This window comes from Gobio gobio (assembly GCF_949357685.1).
Source record: "Gobio gobio genome assembly, chromosome: 23".
NCBI classification, from domain to species: Eukaryota; Metazoa; Chordata; class Actinopteri; order Cypriniformes; family Gobionidae; genus Gobio; species Gobio gobio.
In genome coordinates this window covers 5,416,309-5,435,394 of record NC_137119.1, presented here as the reverse complement: position 1 = coordinate 5,435,394, position 19,086 = coordinate 5,416,309, and the positions used below count along the sequence as shown (strand labels likewise).

Genomic DNA, 19,086 nt, shown 5'->3' with positions numbered 1-19,086 from the left:
ATTCAGTGACCGAAAACGAATCATTGCTCAAGCTCAACACAGTTAGTCTAAGAAGCGGAAGACTTGTCTGTGGTAGAATAAAAGCTCCGCCAAATCAAGTCCTCATCAAGCTACGCCTTCATTTTGAATAATCGTCCTCTAGTGGCGAACAATTATATATTGTGCCTTTAAAGCTACACTGTGTGATATTTTCCCCCATCTAGCGGTGAAAAGGTATATGATCATCCAGTGAATATTAGTTTCTCTTCCTCTCAATTCCGATTTCGTGTTAACTCCTACAGTGGCCGATTTAGTGCAAGATTAATATGGCTTCCAGTTCGACTTCGACACGGTGCCATCGAGTGTTAAAACGCGAAAGGCGAAGCTTGAATTTACGGGTATGTCCCTCTTTGGCTAATGTACTTTCAAGATGGAGGGGCAACATGGCGACCGGCATTCGAACCCCTTACCCGTATGTATTTTCAATGGCATATTATAAACTTACGAGAATACTTTATTACTTGAAAGAAGTAAATATACATTAATGAGCACATATATTTTTGAAAGAACTAAATGTTTTTAGCTAAGAATAAACTAAAAAAGTTACACAGTGTAGCTTTAAAGGAACACACCGACTTTGTTTGACTTTAGCTTATTCACCGTACTTTAGCTTATTCGACGATGCATACCATTCTCATCTCTGTGCCATAACTCTGTCTGACGCACCCACCGCTAGCCTAGCTTAGCACAAAGACTGGAGGCAAATGGCTCCAGCTAGCCTACTGCTCAATAAGAGACAAAATAACGCCAACATTTTCCTATTTACATGTTGTGATGTGTATAGTTACATTGTGTACTAAGACCAACAGAAAATGAAAAGTTGTGATTTTCTAGGCCGATATGGCTAGGGACTATACTCTCATTCCTGCGTAATGATCAAGGAACTTTGAGCCGTCCCATGAGTGCAGCGGCGCAATGATATTACAGTGGCTGAAAGTAGCCCCCAGCTAGGTAACTTTCAATGTGACCAGCACTAATATAAGTTTGTGTAGTTGCAGAGAAATTTTCAGGCTTGCAGCCGACAAATTGTGTTGTGGATTTACCTGTGTGATTAGCCATGGTTCTGTGTGTTGTACAGGGCTGTGACAGTGACGATACAGATCCACTTTCGCGGCACGACTGAAGTGTGGTGTTGTGACGCTTCCCCTCAAGCGTATGTTGATGGGCGTTCCTCAAGTTTACCGCTATGGGCGTGCGTTTGAGCCATAGGGGAATGAAAAACAAAGGACCAGCGAGAGACTTCCCCCCCGTCTCCATGTGCTCTACTTCTATTGGATAGTTGCGTCGCGTTCAACGGATTCATTTGCATAAAGTTGAGCTTCGGCCAGCTTTTTCTTTTCGCCGCCTTCCTGGAATGCTTTGCGGGCGGGTTAAAGTCGCTTGACGTCACCCATAGGAATAAAGTGGAGTGCGGAGCGACAGAAGTGTTACACGGACAAGTGGCTCTGCACCTTAAGTCGAAGGTGTAACTACCACCATGTTTCACAGAATACCAACAAATCATTGCGCCGCTGCAGCCATGGTACGGCCGCGAAGATCCCCGACTATTACGCAGGAATGAGAAAGTAGTTCCTAGCCATATAGGTGTTGAAAATTGCAACTTTTCTTTTTCAGTTTGTCTTAGCACACGATGTAACTGTAGAAGAGTCAAGTTTTAAATAGGAAAAATATTGAAAGTGTCTTTGGTCATTTTTTGAATGAGATGCTATTGGACTGATCAGAATCAATGATGTATGCTAAGCTATGCTAAAAGTGCTACCGCCAGATACAAAGATCGGCTGAATGGATTCAAAAACGGTAAAACTCAACTATTTAACTCTAGGTGGACTTGTAAAATGAGCCTATTTTCAAAAAAAGTGGTGTGTTCCTTTAAAGGAATAGTTCACCCAAAAACGAAAATTTGATGTTTTTCTGCTTACTCCTAAGGCATCCAAGATGTAGGTGTCTTCGTTTCTTCAGTAGAACACAAATGAAGATTTTTAACTCCAACCGTTGCTGTGTGTCACTCATATAATGCTTGTCAATGGGGTCGAATTCTATTAGAGTAAAAAAAAACATGGACAGACAACTTCAAATTAAACCCCGCGGCTCGTGACGACACATTGATGTCTTAAAGGGTTAGTTCACCCAAAAATGAAAATTCTGTCATTAATTACTCACCCTCATGTCGTTCGACACCCGTAAGACCTCCGTTCATCTTCGGAACACAAATGAAGTTATTTTTGTTGAAAGCTGATGGCTGAGAAAGGCTTCAGATAGGCCTCCATTGGCATTCAGTACATTTAAACTCACAAAACCCATAAAAGGCACTTAAAACGTCGTTATAAAGTCCATCTCACCACAGTGACTCTACAATAATTTAACGCAGCGACGCCAATAGTTTTTGTGTGCAAAAAAAATCAAAATAACGACTTTATTCAACGACTTCTTGTCTTCCGCGTGTGCCTCCACGACGCATGCGCTAGAATATGACGTAGCGCCGGCGTTCGGGAATCCATGAAATGCACACTTAAGCCCGATTTTGAGAACTACGCCGAGACCTAAAGCACGATCAATGTAGAATCCAACAGCTTAGACACGCGCGTCTTCCTCTGCTTGTAAACAAATCGCTTCTGGGTCATGTGTCCGAACGCCGGATCTGCGTCATATTCTCGCGCATGCGTCGTGGAGGCACACACGGAAGACAAGAACAAGCTGGATAAAGTCGTTATTTCGATTTTTTTTTTTGCGCACAAAAACTATTGTCGTCGCATCGTAAAATTATTGTAGAGCCACTGTGGTGAGATGGACTTTGTAACAACGTTTTAAGTGCCTTTTATGGGTGTTGTGAGTGTAAATGTACTGAATGCCAATGGAGGCCTATCTGAAGCCTTTCTCAGCATCAGCTTTACACTAAAATATCTTCATTTGTGTTCCGAAGATGAACGGAGGTCTTACGGGTGTCGAACGACATGAGGGTGAGTAATTAATGACAGAATTTTCATTTTTGGGTGAACTAACCCTTTAAGACACGAAACGATCGGTTTCTGAGAGAAACCGAGCGGTATTTATGCAAATATATCACCTCATATCAGACGAACGCTTCAGCTCTGCAGACTGCCTTCACTTTACATGAACGCTAATAAATAAGGTGATCGGGTTGATGTGCGAGTTTATATGTCATAAGCTTCTGATTGGATTTAATCTTTTGATATGCGTATGTAACCCCTCCAGTTCGAACCACCCGCTCAAAGTAGGACTCGAACTCGGGTCTGCTGGTAATAAGAGTCAGTTGCTCTAACAAGGAGGCTAAAGGCTGCAACCCCTAACGTCAGTCGCTAGAGCTTCTCTTGAGATCAGAGGAGTGAGGTTTACTCGCACAGCGACTACTAGCTGGCCCTCGAATATACAGGCTCCCACTGTTGTTGCATATTTCCCATCCTCCTTTTCTTTCTTTTTTTTTGGATCAATTTTTTTTTTTTTTTTTTTTTTTGCATAAATAGGGTCACATACAGTTGTCCATAGTTTTCTTCAGAATAAAACAAACAGAGAGGTGACCCCCCTCCCACCCTCCAGCGGTCCCCAAGGTCCAGGCCACTGATCCTTTACATAAAATTGCAATCAAAACTAAATAATATTCACATATACATCTGCATAGTAAAATAAAATAAAAATTATTGTAATAATAAATTAAATTAAACAAACAAATAAATAAATACAGATACAGTCTGCAATATGAGAAACTTAGGATAAGTAGAGTAACGTAAAGATCATCAGAGGTTTGAGAGTCCACACTATATCACGAAATAAGATTCTACCATCTTGAAGCTTTTCTGTCAACTCATCTGCCGCAGCTTCCCAAGCCTCAAGGGTTGATGCTCTAGCTTTATTTATTCTGGCGGTTGAAAGTTCGAACATTACTATATCATGAAACTGAAATAGCCAGTGTCGCACAGATAAAGTATTGGGAGGAAGCCATCTTTGCGCAATTATCTTTTTGGCAGAGGTTAGTCCAGCCAGCCAAATCCTTCTTTGTAGCTCGGTGAAACCTAAATTGGAGTCATTGTTTAGAAGGAACACAACTGGTTGAACTGGTATCTCTTTTCCTATCATATCAGACAGTATTGATGAGATCGTTTCCCAAAACTCATAAACCTTCTCACATTCCCAGACCATATGCATGAATGTTCCCTCTTGTTGGTAGGGACAAAAACTACAGTAGGGATTGGCAGATAATTTAATGAGGAAGCGTTTCTTTGGTGTCCAGTACAATCTGTGACAAAATTTGAAATGAATTAACTGCATCCTCCTTTTCTTTGTTTTAAAAAGCAGACTTAATATTTTTCTATTTCGGGTCCTAATTAGGCGACAACAATTCTTAGATTTTCCTTGAAGTATATCGGGCCTTTGTTGTTGTCAGTGGCTTCCAATTTCCCACTTTCCCCTTCCGTCTTGAGCTAAAACCTATCAAGTAGATAGCGCTGTTGCTAATAAGCAGACAGTTGCAAATCAACAAACTGTACTTTAATCTGTTTAGCATGTGATGTAAAATGAAGCCATGATCCTTCAGCTTCTTGGAGCCTTTAGTTTTCAGGCTGCTTTCTTCAGAAACCCATCAGATCAATCGACCCATGGATTTGGCTGCAGATCTGAGGTATAGATCTGCAAGTTTAAGAGCTTCCAATAATTTGTGTGTGAAATGCTGGCTAAGGGAATCATATGTCTTGTGAAGAGTGGATGCTTGAAGATCCTTGTTCTAAAATTAAAGTGTGAAGTGAAGTAAGTCACATCTCCAATGAATGTCACTGCGACGTGTTAAAATCTCTGCGAGATGTTATGAGAGGTTTTTACGACTGCCATCAGTAAATTGAATGTTTTTTTCTGATTCAGCAGGGTTAAGCTCTGTTGAATTAAGACACTGATGACTGTTGGTGCATTTGGTGCTTTTATGAGTGTGTCCAGTTTAAAGAGCTGTAAACTAGTGTTGGCGACACGATTTGCCTAATAAAATATTGTGCACCCCAATTTGAAAGTGACTTACATTTACATTTATGCATTTAGCAGACGCTTTTATCCAAAGCGACTTACAACTTGTGGGTACAATAAGCGATTGGTCGTGAAGAGTCGAGTGAGCGCAACAAGTGCCTGAAATACTTAGTCCGTGTACATTTCTCAGTGTAGCACAGGCTAGAGTAGGGAGGGAAAGAGGAAAGGAAAGTTTTTTTTTTTTTTTTTTTTTTTAGGAGGTTACTGTGTGTGTGACTTCTGTGTGTGATGTACTTCATGCATCCGTTATATACTATTGGCACATTTAACAATGTGGTGAACGGGAGACAACAGCAAATAAAATGTTTGTATTCCCATTTGTATTATCTCTGGACCGACTCGATCACAAGATCCGCTCTGTGCTATCGTGTTTCTGGACCGGAACTGCGGCGGTTCACTGACACTAACGTGAAACCGCACTTCATTCGCTTCCAGTGTTTCCCCTAGAATTGTTTTCAGCAGCGGTGCTGTTACGTACCGGTGGTTGTTACCAAGCCGCGCGTCGGGGGGTCCGGGGGCATGCACCTCCAGAATAAATACAATAAAAATAACCCCTTAAACCATGATTTTTGGCAAGTTTTGTGGATAGAAATAGACATTTTAAACATTAAAATCCAAATTAAGCTTTTTATTAGTTTAAAAGGTGACTAGCTTATAGCCTATTTTACTTCAATAACCTGCAGGGACGTGCGAAAAGTTCCTAAGGGGCAAGGGCTCAAATGTAAGAAAGGGGCAATATGTAAAAAAAAAAAGTAAAAAAAAGTGTTTGGATACTATTTTATGCTTTTGCAAAGTCTCATGCTTATCAAGCCTGCATTTATTTAATAAAAAATACCGGGAAAAAAAACATTGTGAAATATTATTACATGATGGTTTTTTTAACCTTTTTATTAATCAAATTATATATATATATATATATGAATGATTAATAAAAAGGTATATAAAAAAATTTAAATTTAAGAGCATCACAAATCATACAAGAGCTGCAAGTAAATTTTCTCTTTGCCTTTTGTTGTTTGATTCACATTATTGGCTCAATCGTCACCAGGTTTATTATTAGATGCTGCCCCTTTAAGACGCAGATCTAATATCATTCTCCCATTAATTTCTCCCAACTATTTACGCCCATTTAAGCTAAACTGTTTAAGTGAATACTCTCCAAGCCTGTCATTTTGAGATATAGGCTATTTTGTTGTGTATTTGATGGTTTAGTCGCGCAAACGAAGCATATGTGCAAGTCGGTCCGTTTCGCAGCGTGCGGACACACACACACACACACACACACGCCTTGAATTTGGAAACAGCGTCTATTGCGCTGATTATTGTGCTTTTCATTTAATCAAACACGTTCTGCAATTCAGCCAAAGTGGAGAGTGCATTTGACAACAATCGCAGATTGTGCTGAATCTGACGTCAAATGCATGTTTGTTGGGGAGAAATGACAGCGCGCGCTGTGAAGGGAAGGAAGTTGTGCTAGACGATGCGCAAGCATAGTTTATAATAGTTTTACCTCATATCTTCTTTTTATAATACTTGGAAGCGAAAATAAAATAAGATTAATATCACAGCCCTGTGATTGTGTAAGTGTAAGCAGACTACATTTTTGTTTAGTTCTCTGGCCATCGTCAATCTCTCTCTCTCTCCTTTACAGTGTGTAAGTGAATGTCGTGATATTACTGATCATGTGAAGATTTTGCAGTGGCGCTGAAAATCCAGCGGCGGCGCTGCGCCGCTGTGAATACATTGTAGGGGAAACACTGGCTTCAATGGAAATCAAATTTACATTTGTGTCTTTGTTATAATCAGGGGCGTTTCTAGGATTTTCATTTTAGGGGGGCTCAGCCCTCAGTGAGGATATGAAAAAAAAATTATAAGACTTTAGTTTAGGGTCCAATTCTCACTATTAACTAGTAGCTTATTAGTATGCATATTAGGATATTGGCTGTTTATTATTACTTATACCTATAAAGCAAATATTAATGCCTTATTCTGCATGACCATATTGTACATCCCTTAATCATACAATGTAGGCAGGTTTATAATCACTGAGATCCCAAATGTGAGGTTTGGGGGGCATGGCCCCTCGAGAAAATTTTGATTTCTATGATCTACATATGTGCATTTTAAAATGTTCTGAACGCTAAAAAAATAGATAACAATAGCTTGAAAACCATGTCAGTGGGCAGATATGACTGATAAAGTTTTTCCATTTTTGTCAGTGAAGAAAGTAAACATATGTTTAACTGATATTTATATGTTTTATGAATCATTTTTGTAGACATGTTAGTTTACTGAAGGCTAACAGGAAAGCTGGGTAGCCTAACTAAATGTATTCAATTAATTCACAATATGCACACATTCATTACTAATCTTATGCCCAATACAGGCTGGAAAAAGTTGAGCTTTTTTATTTACTGAGAGCCACATTTGGAATTATTAAATGTACAATATGCACACATTTATTACTTTGTTAATATTTCTTGTTTGTTAATTAAATTATAAATGACATTACTTATTTCAAATCAAAATGTCAAAATTAGACAAAAGTTTATTAATTTGGCTGAATATTTTTGTCATTTGTTTAACATTTCTGACTTAAAGAAGCAGCTGTCAAATATGACATGTTTAGTTTAGTTACTTGCATATATCTCACTTGACGTCGAGTCCTGCTGCTAAAATTCGCGCTCAGCCTCAGCAACTTCTGTGAGCAAAAAGCCCGCCTACTCTTTGATTGGTTTTCTCAAATATTTTGACATTGACGAGCGGTGACAGACCAATGAGTCTCAGATCACCGCACACACCTCTGCTTCTGACGTGCGCTCTATTCGCCGCTACAGCGGATTGAAGAACACGTTCCGCCAGTTCCGTATGTTTGAAAGGTTAATCACACATTTTTTTAGGGGGGGCTGGACAGAAGTTTGGGAGGGGGCTGAAGCCCCCCTAAAAAGGGCCTAGTGACGCCCATGGTTATAATATACTCTCACCTAAAGGATTATTAGGAACACCATACTAAAACTGTGTTTGACCCCCTTTCGCCTTCAGAACTGCCTTAATTCTACATGGCATTGATTCAACAAGGTGCTGAAAGCATTCTTTAGAAATGTTGGCCCATATTGATAGGAGAGCATCTTGCAGTTGATGGAGATTTGTGGGATGCACATCCAGGGCACGAAGCTCCCGTTCCACCACATCCCAAAGATGCTCTATTGGGTTGAGATCTGGTGACTGTGGGGGCCATTTTAGTTCAGTGAACTCATTGTCATGTTCAAGAAACCAATTTGAAATGATTCAAGCTTTGTGATGCATTATCCTGCTGGAAGTAGCCATCAGAGGATGGGGACATGGTGGTCATAAAGGGATGGACATGGTCAGAAACAATGCTCAGGTAGGCCGTGGCATTTAAACAATGCCCAATTGGCACTAAGGGGCCTAAAGTGTGCCAAGAAAACATCCCCCACACCATTACACCACCACCACCAGCCTGCACAGTGGTAACAAGGCATGATGGATCCATGTTCTCATTCTGTTTACGCCAAATTCTGACTCCACCATCTGAATGTCTCAACAGAAATCGAGACTCATCAGACCAGGCAACATTTTTCCAGTCTTCAACTGTTGTCCTTGCAAGTTGACAGAGCAAAGATATGCTTGTGTTACTGTCCTTTAAAGTCCATTAACCTACGCCCATCTTCCCTGATATGACCAATCGTTGGTGTGAATTTCAGGCGGGAGAGTGTTTCTTTGTTCGGACTTTATTACTCAATGGAATGTTCTTGCTTGAAGCCAGAATTGGTAACGTTTCACTCCAAAAGGACTAAACATACTAACGGTACATCTCATAACCATATACTTTGCACCATTGACTGAGGGCGTTTTCACACCTGAAAGTCCACACCAAGGTCCGAACCGAAGTTCATGTTTTGATACTTTTTATACATTTGATTAGTTTTAGTTTGGTTTCACATTGCAATCATGCGAGCGCACTAAAGAACTTTACATGACGCACTTGCGTCCACTCGTCATCATCTATGTGAGTTGCATCTGGACATTGATTGGTTTGTAAATGGACGTGCGTCTGACGTCAGCGTCTTTGACAAGAATGAATGAACGGACGGACGCATATCACCGCCACTATTGAACAGTGCGCATTGCTTGACTATTTTTTATTAGTTACGTTTAAAAGTGGACAAATTTCGTCTGTTTGGTCCGGACCGTGGTCTGGGGGAGGTTTCACACCTGTAATTTTGATTCGGACCAAACTGAAAAGTCCAAAAATCCGGACCAAACAAGGTAGGTGTGAAAACGCCCTAAGAGAAAGAAAGAGGAACCTTTAGACATCAAACATGCCTTGGTTTAAAGACATAAAAGCAGTGCATCTTCTATACAGAGCCATTTTGAGCGTTTAAGATGGCTCTTACATCACGCAAACGTAAGAAATATAGGGAGCATGCATATACTTAAGAAATCATCATATATGTAATTTCTGGGATAGTTTAATTAACGGCTAAATAAAGAGGAATCCTTGTGTATGTGTGTGTTAAGGTCATTCCCCGGCCATTCTAGACTGAAGGGTGAGGTAGGTGTCCTGGCTGATTAGAATCGGATTGAAGCTCAAAAAGGGCCATCATAGTATCTTCTGGTCACACTCTAGCTGGTCATTAACCAGTCAGTGGTGCAATTTGACTCAGACTTGTTGGAGCCATTGGAGCAGGGATTTAATTTATATGCAGAGCTGTTTGGAGGAAAGCATCTCTGATGTTTCTCCAAACGACTCACCACTTTGATCCCAAGAGATTGAGACACTCCAGATGCTACATTCAGTTTGGAGTTCAGGAGATTGTCTTGACCAGGACCACACCCCTAAATGCATTGAAGCAACTGCCATGTGATTGGTTGATTAGATAATTGCATTAATAAGAAATTGAACAGGTGTTCCTAATAATCCTTTAGGTGAGTGTATAATAATGATAAAATGACTCATATCATGATATCAGATTTTGGTCATATCGCCCATACTGTCCTTTTTGGAGCATTTAGAGACACTGGTCATCTCCTTTGAGTGTAGAGTGAGTGAAATATGGATGTAAATATGGTTGTGTTTGCAGAGCTGGTGTGTGTGTGTGTTTTCAGCATAAGGTTTCAGCTTGAATTGTGATTCTCTGCGGATCACGAATCAACCCGTCCCCGTCAGCTTTCTGAAAAACACGAGCTGCCTTCAGTCTCCTCTGAGGAGCATGTTCCTCCTGCTTTTCCCGCCTCTGAAGCATGAAGAGCGTGTCTGTCTTTGACCTGCAGAGATCGATGTTGTGCTCATAACACATGATTGTGGAGAGATGTCGTGCTCCGCGGGGCTGGGGGTTGAAGATGAGGTTGGATTTAAAGGGTGTGTGCTCCTCAGCGCTATTGGAGAAGGTCACAGACGTGTCCTGTTTGCAGATGGCCCTCGCTCTGAGTGGAAAGGTCACCAGCGAGTGGCAGGTCAGGACAACAGCCTGTAAAATCCTGTCATCTGATTGAGCTGATCTCTCAATTTGGAGCTAAACTAACTGAGGGAGAAATGACAGCTGATCATGCTTTTGTTTGTTTGTGTTTATTTGTCTAGTTTGAAATTAAATGCAGAGTAAATTTTTTATAATGTCATAAGATGATAAATAAGCCAAGAGGAAGTGGGGCCCAAATCTTGGGCTCAAAAATTTAGCCAAGATTGATGATGATGATTTTTTGATTTTTCTGAAAAATGCATTTTATAACCAAGCAGAGGAGAAACTGAAGAATAGCAGCGCACAAATAAATACATCAAGATTTTATAAATACAAATTGTAACACTATTGAACTTCAGAAAAATAGCAAAATTTGTGTGTATGCACTTTTGAGCTGTTTTACTTTTGAAGGCATCCATTCACCCACCTACCCACCCATCCATCCATCCATCCATCCATCCACACATCCATCCATCCATCCACACATCCATCCACACATCCACCCACCCACTTCTATCATCCGTCCATCCATCCATCCATCCATCCATCCATCCATCCATCCATCCATCCATCCATCCATCCATCCATCCATCCATCCATCCATCCATCCCAGTTTGAAATAAATTGTCTTCTTTTGAACTTTCTATTCAGAAACTTTCTATTTTGAGCTGTTTTAATTTTGAAGGCATCCATCCATCCATCCATCCATCCATCCATCCATCCATCCATCCATCCATCCATCCATCCATCCATCCATCCATCCATCCATCCATCCATCCATCCATCCATCCATCCATCCATCCATCCATCCATCCATCCATCCATCCATCCATCCATCCATCCATCCATCCATCCATCCATCCATCCATCCATCCATCCATCCATCCATCCATCCATCCATCCATCCATCCATCCATCCATCCATCCGTCCATCCATCCATCCGTCCATCCCTATCATCCGTCCGTCCCTATCATCCGTCCGTCCGTCCGGCCATCCATCCATCTAGCCATCCCAGTTTTAAATATATTGTCTTCTTTTGAACTTTCTATTCACCAAAGAATCTTTAAAAAATATCACAGATTCCATAAAAATATGAAGCAGCACAACTGTTTTCAACACTGATAATAATCATAAATGTTTCTTGAGCATCAAATCCTCATATTGGAATGATTTCTGAGGGATCGTGTGACACTGAAGACTGAAGTAATGATGCTGAGAATACAGCTTTGATCACAGGAATAAATATAAAAATATCTCGATAGAAAACGGTCATTATAAATAATAATAACATTATTTTAAATTGTAATGCGTTTCACAATATTACAGCTTCTACTGTATTTTTAATCAAATAAATGCAGTAAATTATTTTTAAAAATCATACCGACCTCAAACTTCTAAACAGTAGTGCATATTTATAGATAATATAATTTTTATCTTAAAAAAAAAGTATGAATAGGCCAAAAGTCTTTACAGTATTGAGAAACATGTCCAGCTTTTGACTGAAACTTCAGGTGTGCATGTCTAAACTAATGCAGATGTTTACACATTACACTGATCTTGATGTGCATGTAAAGTTATGTTTCATAAATGTGACCCTGGAGCACAAAACCAGTCATGCGTCTCACTGGTATATTTGTGGCAATAGCCAACAATACATTATATGGGTCAACATTATCATTTTTTCTTTTATGCTGTAAATCATTAGGATTTTAAGTAAAAATCATGTTCTATGAAGATATTTTGTAAATATATACAAATATATATACAAAATGTATTATCAGTAGTAATATGCGTTGCTTAGGACTTCAGTTGGACAACTTTAAAGACGATTTTCTCAATATTTAGATTTTTGTGCTCCCTTAGTTTCCAGATTTTCAAATAGCCAAATATCGTCCTATCCTGACAAACCATAAGGAAAGCTTTCAGATGAGGTACAAATCTCAATAATAAAAAAAAAGACCCTTATGACGGGTTTTGTGGTCCAGGGTCACACATTTGCGGTAAAATATGCGGTTGACTTATTTGGCAGACAATCTTTGCAGTTAAAACATGCTTTTTATTACCCCAAATGGACTTTTATCCAACTTGACATGGTCTACTGTACCTCCATTAACAGTTTGCACATGATTTCTTCGCAAATCTTAGTTTAAATTATAATTTCATGCACAGAGAACACTGAAAACATGTCCAGTTGAATCTAAAGAGAAGCCAGATGTATTGTTCTGAGTAGGGTTGGCTATCGTTTTATTTTTTTTTATTTTTTTTTACGATACTGGTGTGCCAAACCAATACTTTTAAAATGGTACCCAACCCTAGTTCTGAGTGTGTGTTGGTTTGTCACCTGGATAATATTCTTCAATTTCCATCTTTTCAAAACCACATTGATTTATGCACAGGTCTGTCCGTGCATACGGTAAGCTTGAAAGTAGTGTCAAAAGATTTCCTTTAGAGATCAGTGCTGTTTCTGCAAGGCTGTCTTGTTAGATGATTCTTGTTTTCATGTTGATGACATGCAGTTTTCATTGTAGATGTTGTGGAGATTCAGACAGCTTGTTAGTGTACTTTGTTTCTCCTTCTTTCTACCGACTGCCATTCTTCCCTTGCAGCACTTTGCATATCATGGAGAAACAGAGAAGAGTCGTTTTCTCTCTTCACTCAAATCTCTCAGTCGATCTCTTTCTTAATGAGAAACCAAACCTCTCAATGACAGCTGAGGCCGCCTTCGGTTCTGTTTTATGTGTATTTCTCTCTGGGTTTTTGTGTCTTTCTGGTATTTGTTTTTCATGAGTGCTCAATTTAAGTTATTTAAGTGCTAGCACAGCAAATCCTTTGCGTTTTTGTTAATTTTAAGGCACAAATTAATTTGAACATTTTAAAAAATTTGAATACCTTTTTTTTTTTTTTTTTTAATGGCACACACAAAATGTTGCTACTACCTTACAGATGTTACTGAAATATGAATCATGAATCCTGTCCAGTGGTTGTGATTTCACACTTTGTTGATCCTGGAACAATATTCCAATCCGCCAATCAGATTTGAGAGACTTTTAAAGGGCTGGTTGATTATGATTTCACTTTTTAAACTTTAGTTAGTGTGTAATGTTGCTGTTTGAGCATAAATCTGCATCTGCGAAGTTTACGACGCTCAAAGTTCAAAGCAAAGAGAGATATTTTATTTTACAGAAATCACTTTTTAAGGACTACAACTAACGGCTGTGACCATAGATATACATAATAAAGGCTAGATGTCTCATCCGCGCTGCTGGCCAATGGAGGTCGACGTCTGGCGGCCATCTTGTCACAGTCAGCTCGCACACTCCTAACATTGTTTTCATGGTGCTTGCACTTTTTAAATAACCATAACTTGCTCAATTTTCTACCGATTTTCAAACTAGTTTGTTATAAACGTCAGAGATGTAGTTATGACACTACATACTTATGAAAAATTATTCATAATTTGTTCAAGCATCCAGAATTATAGCCACGTTAATAATGTTTGTAAGAAACCAAACCATTTGTAAATCCGTCAAGATTTCAGTGAGATGAGAGTATTTGTGTTCATGCAGATCACTCGCCTTACATCAGGTACCACAGCCCTGCCTGTGACAAGATGGCCGCCGGTGATGACTTTAGAGACTCCGCCGCCCTTTATTATGTATATCTATGGTAGGGACTACACAAGCTTCCTCCCGGGTTAGTGACATCACTAACGCTACAATTTACATGAACCCCGCCCCGGGAACATGCAACAAAGAGGGTGAGATTGTCATGACAGAATATGCTAATCAATGACTTGAAGATAGTTAACTCATAAATTCATCAACTAACCTTTCAGAAACATCCTGTCTCATTCTAAATGTTGTCTCTTTTTCTTGAGTCTCTCCATCATTGTCCGACTCCGGTTTGAACACAAAAGGCTGAACAGTTTCATCGCCCGTATGCATGAGGTAACCAGAGCTGCTAACTGGAGTTCTTGGAGTTCTTGAAGCTCCGCCCATGAGCAGCAGCTCATTTGCATTTAAAGGGACACACCCAAAAACGGCAAGTTTTTGCTCACCCTCAAAAAGTGACTATTTTAACATGCTATAAAAATGATCTGTGGAGTATTTTGAGCTAAAACTTCACATATTATATATATTTCCGCTCCTTTCCATGTGGAATGAAATGACATCCTTTATTTTGAGATAAAATACGAGACAAAAAAAACAATTCTCTTTATATATTCTCTTTTTTTAAATAGATTTAAATGATTAAATAATAATTAGGATATTATTTATCTATTATTAAATTAAATATGCATTTATTCTTATTATACAAAGCATATGACATTTTATTGACCGCAAATGATCATTTTATTGAGCACGTGAGCAGGTGCGCCGGATCACAAAACTCGCTCCTCCACTGTGAGTAAATCACCATCCGAATGCACGAGTTTTATCCCTGCGGTCGCATGCAAATGTATTTTTATGGACTTCCACATGAGAAACAATTTCCGTCCGAATAGGGCTTAAAGGGCATATTGCAGGTTAGAGACTCCAGTGAGTCAATGTATAGAAAAATAATGTTGAGGATGCCGTGTTGATTAAACAATTATTAAATAGGAATATTCAAAGGATCGTAGTCATCACGCCGGAGACGGGTTTGTTGAGGATGACATATCGATTTAACAGTTATTAAATGGAAATATTCGAAAGATCAGAGTCATCAGGCCGGAGACAGGTTTATTGAGGATGCCGTATCGATGAGGCAATTTCAGGGGTAGACATATTTAGTCTTTATCTACTAGATATGACGCGATGTTGAAAAAAAAAACTTTTTTACAAACAGCCAACGAAACAGCCACTTTATCTACTAAATTTGTGCTCTTATGTCTTTTTAAAACATTTTAAATCCCGCATTACCATTTCATATGGTATTTTTATACAAGGATATATATTAATTTGGAAAAAACCTAACCTGCAATATGCCCTTTAAGCATTAATTTCATGTGTCATAGATTGGAAGAGGTCACAGATAAAAACGTCCCAAGTCTTTCACATAAAAATCAGTCTACAGGCTTTCATAGACAACCGGAGGGAAGATTTTTTAGTTTTTAAGTTTCATTACAAGCTGTTCACATATAGGCAATACAAAATGTGATTAATGCATGACAATTCTTACATAATGCCCCTTTAAATATATTTCTTTATTTTTTGTCTTATACATATGAAGGGGATATATTTTTATCTTGAATGGCTTAAATTTCCCCCGAGTTGTCTGTTCACACTTGCACAAAATCTGCATTTCTCAAAATATCCTGTTCTTTTTGGCAATACTGAATTCTAAAGTTCATGCATAATATAATAATAAAGATGTCTAGAGCAGAAGAAAAAAGTACTGGGGAACAATAATGCCATCCTCGGGGACAGATGGAGAACAGGACCATTAATACAGGACAGAGACTGTCAGAAAGTTACTTACCGCTAACTAAACATCCAAAGTGTCTTTGATTAATGCAATTGATTTGTTTCCCGTTAAAAGGCTATCAGTATCTCCTGAGATAAATTCATACAACTGGGATGTTTTATTTCTGTAAATTTCCTTTTTTTTAATTCAATGTATCCTATAGTTTTCTGGAAACCATTTCAATCATAAGATATTATGCAAAGGCATGACAGAACAAAATGATCGTGAAAGTTGGGAAATGCTTTACAATAAGGTTTCAATTCTACATTAGTTGCATGAACTGACCAATTAGTCCATTTTAATTTCTACATTACAAAAAAAGTTGTGTCTGTTAACATGCACTTTGAGCTAACATGAACAAAACTGTATTTTTATTAATAGCATTAACACAGATTAATAAATGTTGTAGTTCATGTTAGCTAATGCTAACAAATGAGAAAGTGTTACCCAAAATTGTTATGGTATTAATTCACTGCACCACACTAATTTATAAACTGTTCTTTTTTTAATATTTTTATTGAAGGCCTGACTTGTCGCACCATTTGTCAGCTTAAGGGTTCAGTCTACAATCGTACTCATTGCTCTGGCAATATTTTCTGTCCTGTTCGGATCGGTTAATTTTCTTCCCTCCCGGAGGACTACTCTGTCTTTGCTGTGTCAGCATTAATGCTTTCTTTCAATTTTTATATTCTCTCCTCACTTGACATCTTTATAGGCTCTGAGTGATGAAAAAAGTGCAATGGAAAAAAAGTCTGAAAGAAAAGCTATTGGGAGACATTGTGCTTGCATTATAGGGATATTCTTTACTTTATACTTTATTTAAATTTATTTTGGGCCATACGGGTGAAGCTGCATAACAAGATGCCCACGTTAGTAACAATCACAGTCGTTTTCTTTGCACTAGAGTTTAACAGTCTTATAGCTAAAGGAACAAAAATTGTATTTACTTTTTTATAGTGGTTGTATCTAAGGGCCCTTTCACACCTGCTTTGTTTTGTCCGGATTTTCTGACTTTTCAGTTTGGTCCGAATCAAAATTGTAGTTGTGAAACACAGACCACGGTCCGGAACAAACAGATGAAATTTGGTCCGATGAAAAGGTAGTCTAGGTCTGGATCAAACTGAACAAATGTTCGGTTCATTTCTAGTGTGAAAGCATTTTCTGTATGGTTCAGACTTTCAGACCATTTACAGGTTTATGTTTAAATATTATAATGTTATTTTAAAATTTCATCTCTGCTATATTGATTATGAAAAGTGAAAAGAGGCGCAATATGTCAGTAGACAGAAGGCCAGAAATGATTTTGACCACTTCATTAAGTTTTGTTTTGTAGAAAGCCTTTCTTTAAAGTGAATTTCGTTTTGTATAAATATTATCTTAATTTTAATCAATGTTTCATCAGCCAATTGTCTGGATTTAATAAATAAGATGCAAATCGTGACATGGAGGTGTAGGGCCCTATAAAATCTGTTTTATTTTTTCCCAAATTTCCGTTTAAATTTTTGCTAATTCCGTTTTCATTTTTGGAATTCATTTTTTTTTACCCTTAACTTTTAATGTTAATATAATAGGACATAAAACATAAAATAGGAATTACCTTAAATGTATTGAGGTAACAAACATCACATTTACTCATGCTTTTCAGGACAAATACGGCACTCTAAATACTTCAAGTAACAACAGGAAAACAGCAAGTATCGTGCTGTGAATTGATAAAAAAATAACGGAATTAATCGCATTTATTTTTCCTGTAATTAATCATGATTAATTGCAATTAAAAAACTGGAGTTTTTAATATTTGGATATTGTAATTATTTCAGTTACTCTCCAAATTAATTTAGAAACAATTTAAAGACAGCATATTTTAAATATGTGTTGTAATTGCATCTTTTTATGAATGAAGGCCAGTATCACTGATACTAAAGTCTCTATGAAACATTAATGACGTTACATTACAGTATAACTGAAAGCTCCCAATTTCAACATTTATTAGGCTTTAAAAAACAACTTTTAATTTAATTTAACTTAAAACAATCTTTATATAAACCCATTATAATAAAGGCTATATTTACCCGTGGCCTTCCCTGTTAGACACAGCCTACACAGAAATAAAATAAAGTTATCAACACCTTTCTTAACTTAAATGAAAAGTGAAATATAGATTAATCATCATTAAAGCTACACTTTTCTCAGTTCCCGTTGTTCTTTGATGAACATTAAAGGGTTAGTTCACCCAAAAATGAAAATTCTGTCATTAATTACTCACCCTCATGTCGTTCGACACCCGTAAGACCTCCGTTCATCTTCGGAACACAAATGAAGATATTTTAGTGTAAAGCTGATGCTTTACACTAAAATTGCGCACAAAAACTATTGTCGTCGCATCATAAAATTATCGTAGAGTCACTGTGGTGAGATGGACTTTGTAACGACGTTTTAAGTGCCTTTTATGGGTCTTGGGAGTGTAAATGTACTGAATGCCAATGGAGGCCTTTCTGAAGCCTTTCTCAGCATCAGCTTTCAACAAAAATATCTTCATTTGTGTTCCAAATATGAACGGAGGTCTTACGGGTGTCGAACGACATGAGGGTGAGTAATTAATGACAGAATTTTCACTTTTGGGTGAACTAACCCTTTAATGACAGACATTATCAGTGCTACTGTCACTTTAAAATCTACCGCTTCCGAACATGACGTGGATCTGACGCGCTCTCCCGCACATCTAATTTTCTATCAAGTTCATTTAAGACCTTATTTTCCATACAGTACATTAAAGTGCATTAAAAACAAGGCAAAATACAGCAAATACTCCCCGCAAGGGAGCTGCTCGGCTCGGTACTGAGGGCTTAGCGTTGAGTTTCTTAACTTTTTTGCCAATGAAAGCAGAGCCGTGGAGAGCCGCTTCGCCATACTTTTATTGTTTTGTAGGGGGAGCTGAAATGACCCAGATTTGCTTCCCCCGGTCTGCATTTCCCCCAGACATTCGTTCTTCTCCCACACAAAACAGCATTTCATTCCAAATATGTGAAATTCCGCAAAATTCCGTTTTAACACTAGATTCCGCGTTAATGCGAATTCCGCGATTTCCGTGAACGC

The 19,086-nt window shown here is 38.3% G+C and overlaps 1 protein-coding gene across 4 annotated transcripts in view; it reads left to right on the top strand.

Annotated features, from left to right (window-relative positions):
• The window catches only part of fars2 (phenylalanyl-tRNA synthetase 2, mitochondrial), a 277,814-nt gene that overhangs the window by 822 nt on the left and 257,906 nt on the right, over positions 1–19,086 (top strand). The window contains exon 1 of one of the 4 annotated variants that reach the window (XM_079805980.1): positions 1–451. This exon is cut by the window's left edge and continues 740 nt beyond it. The exons of 2 other annotated variants lie outside the window; for them this stretch is intronic. In XM_079805980.1, the coding sequence (XP_079662106.1) occupies positions 410–451 (42 nt within the window). In that variant the 5' untranslated portion in view covers positions 1–409. Of the gene's footprint in view, positions 452–10,357; positions 10,543–19,086 lie in introns of those variants that run through there. One more of the 4 variants, XM_079805979.1, reaches the window with a different exon arrangement.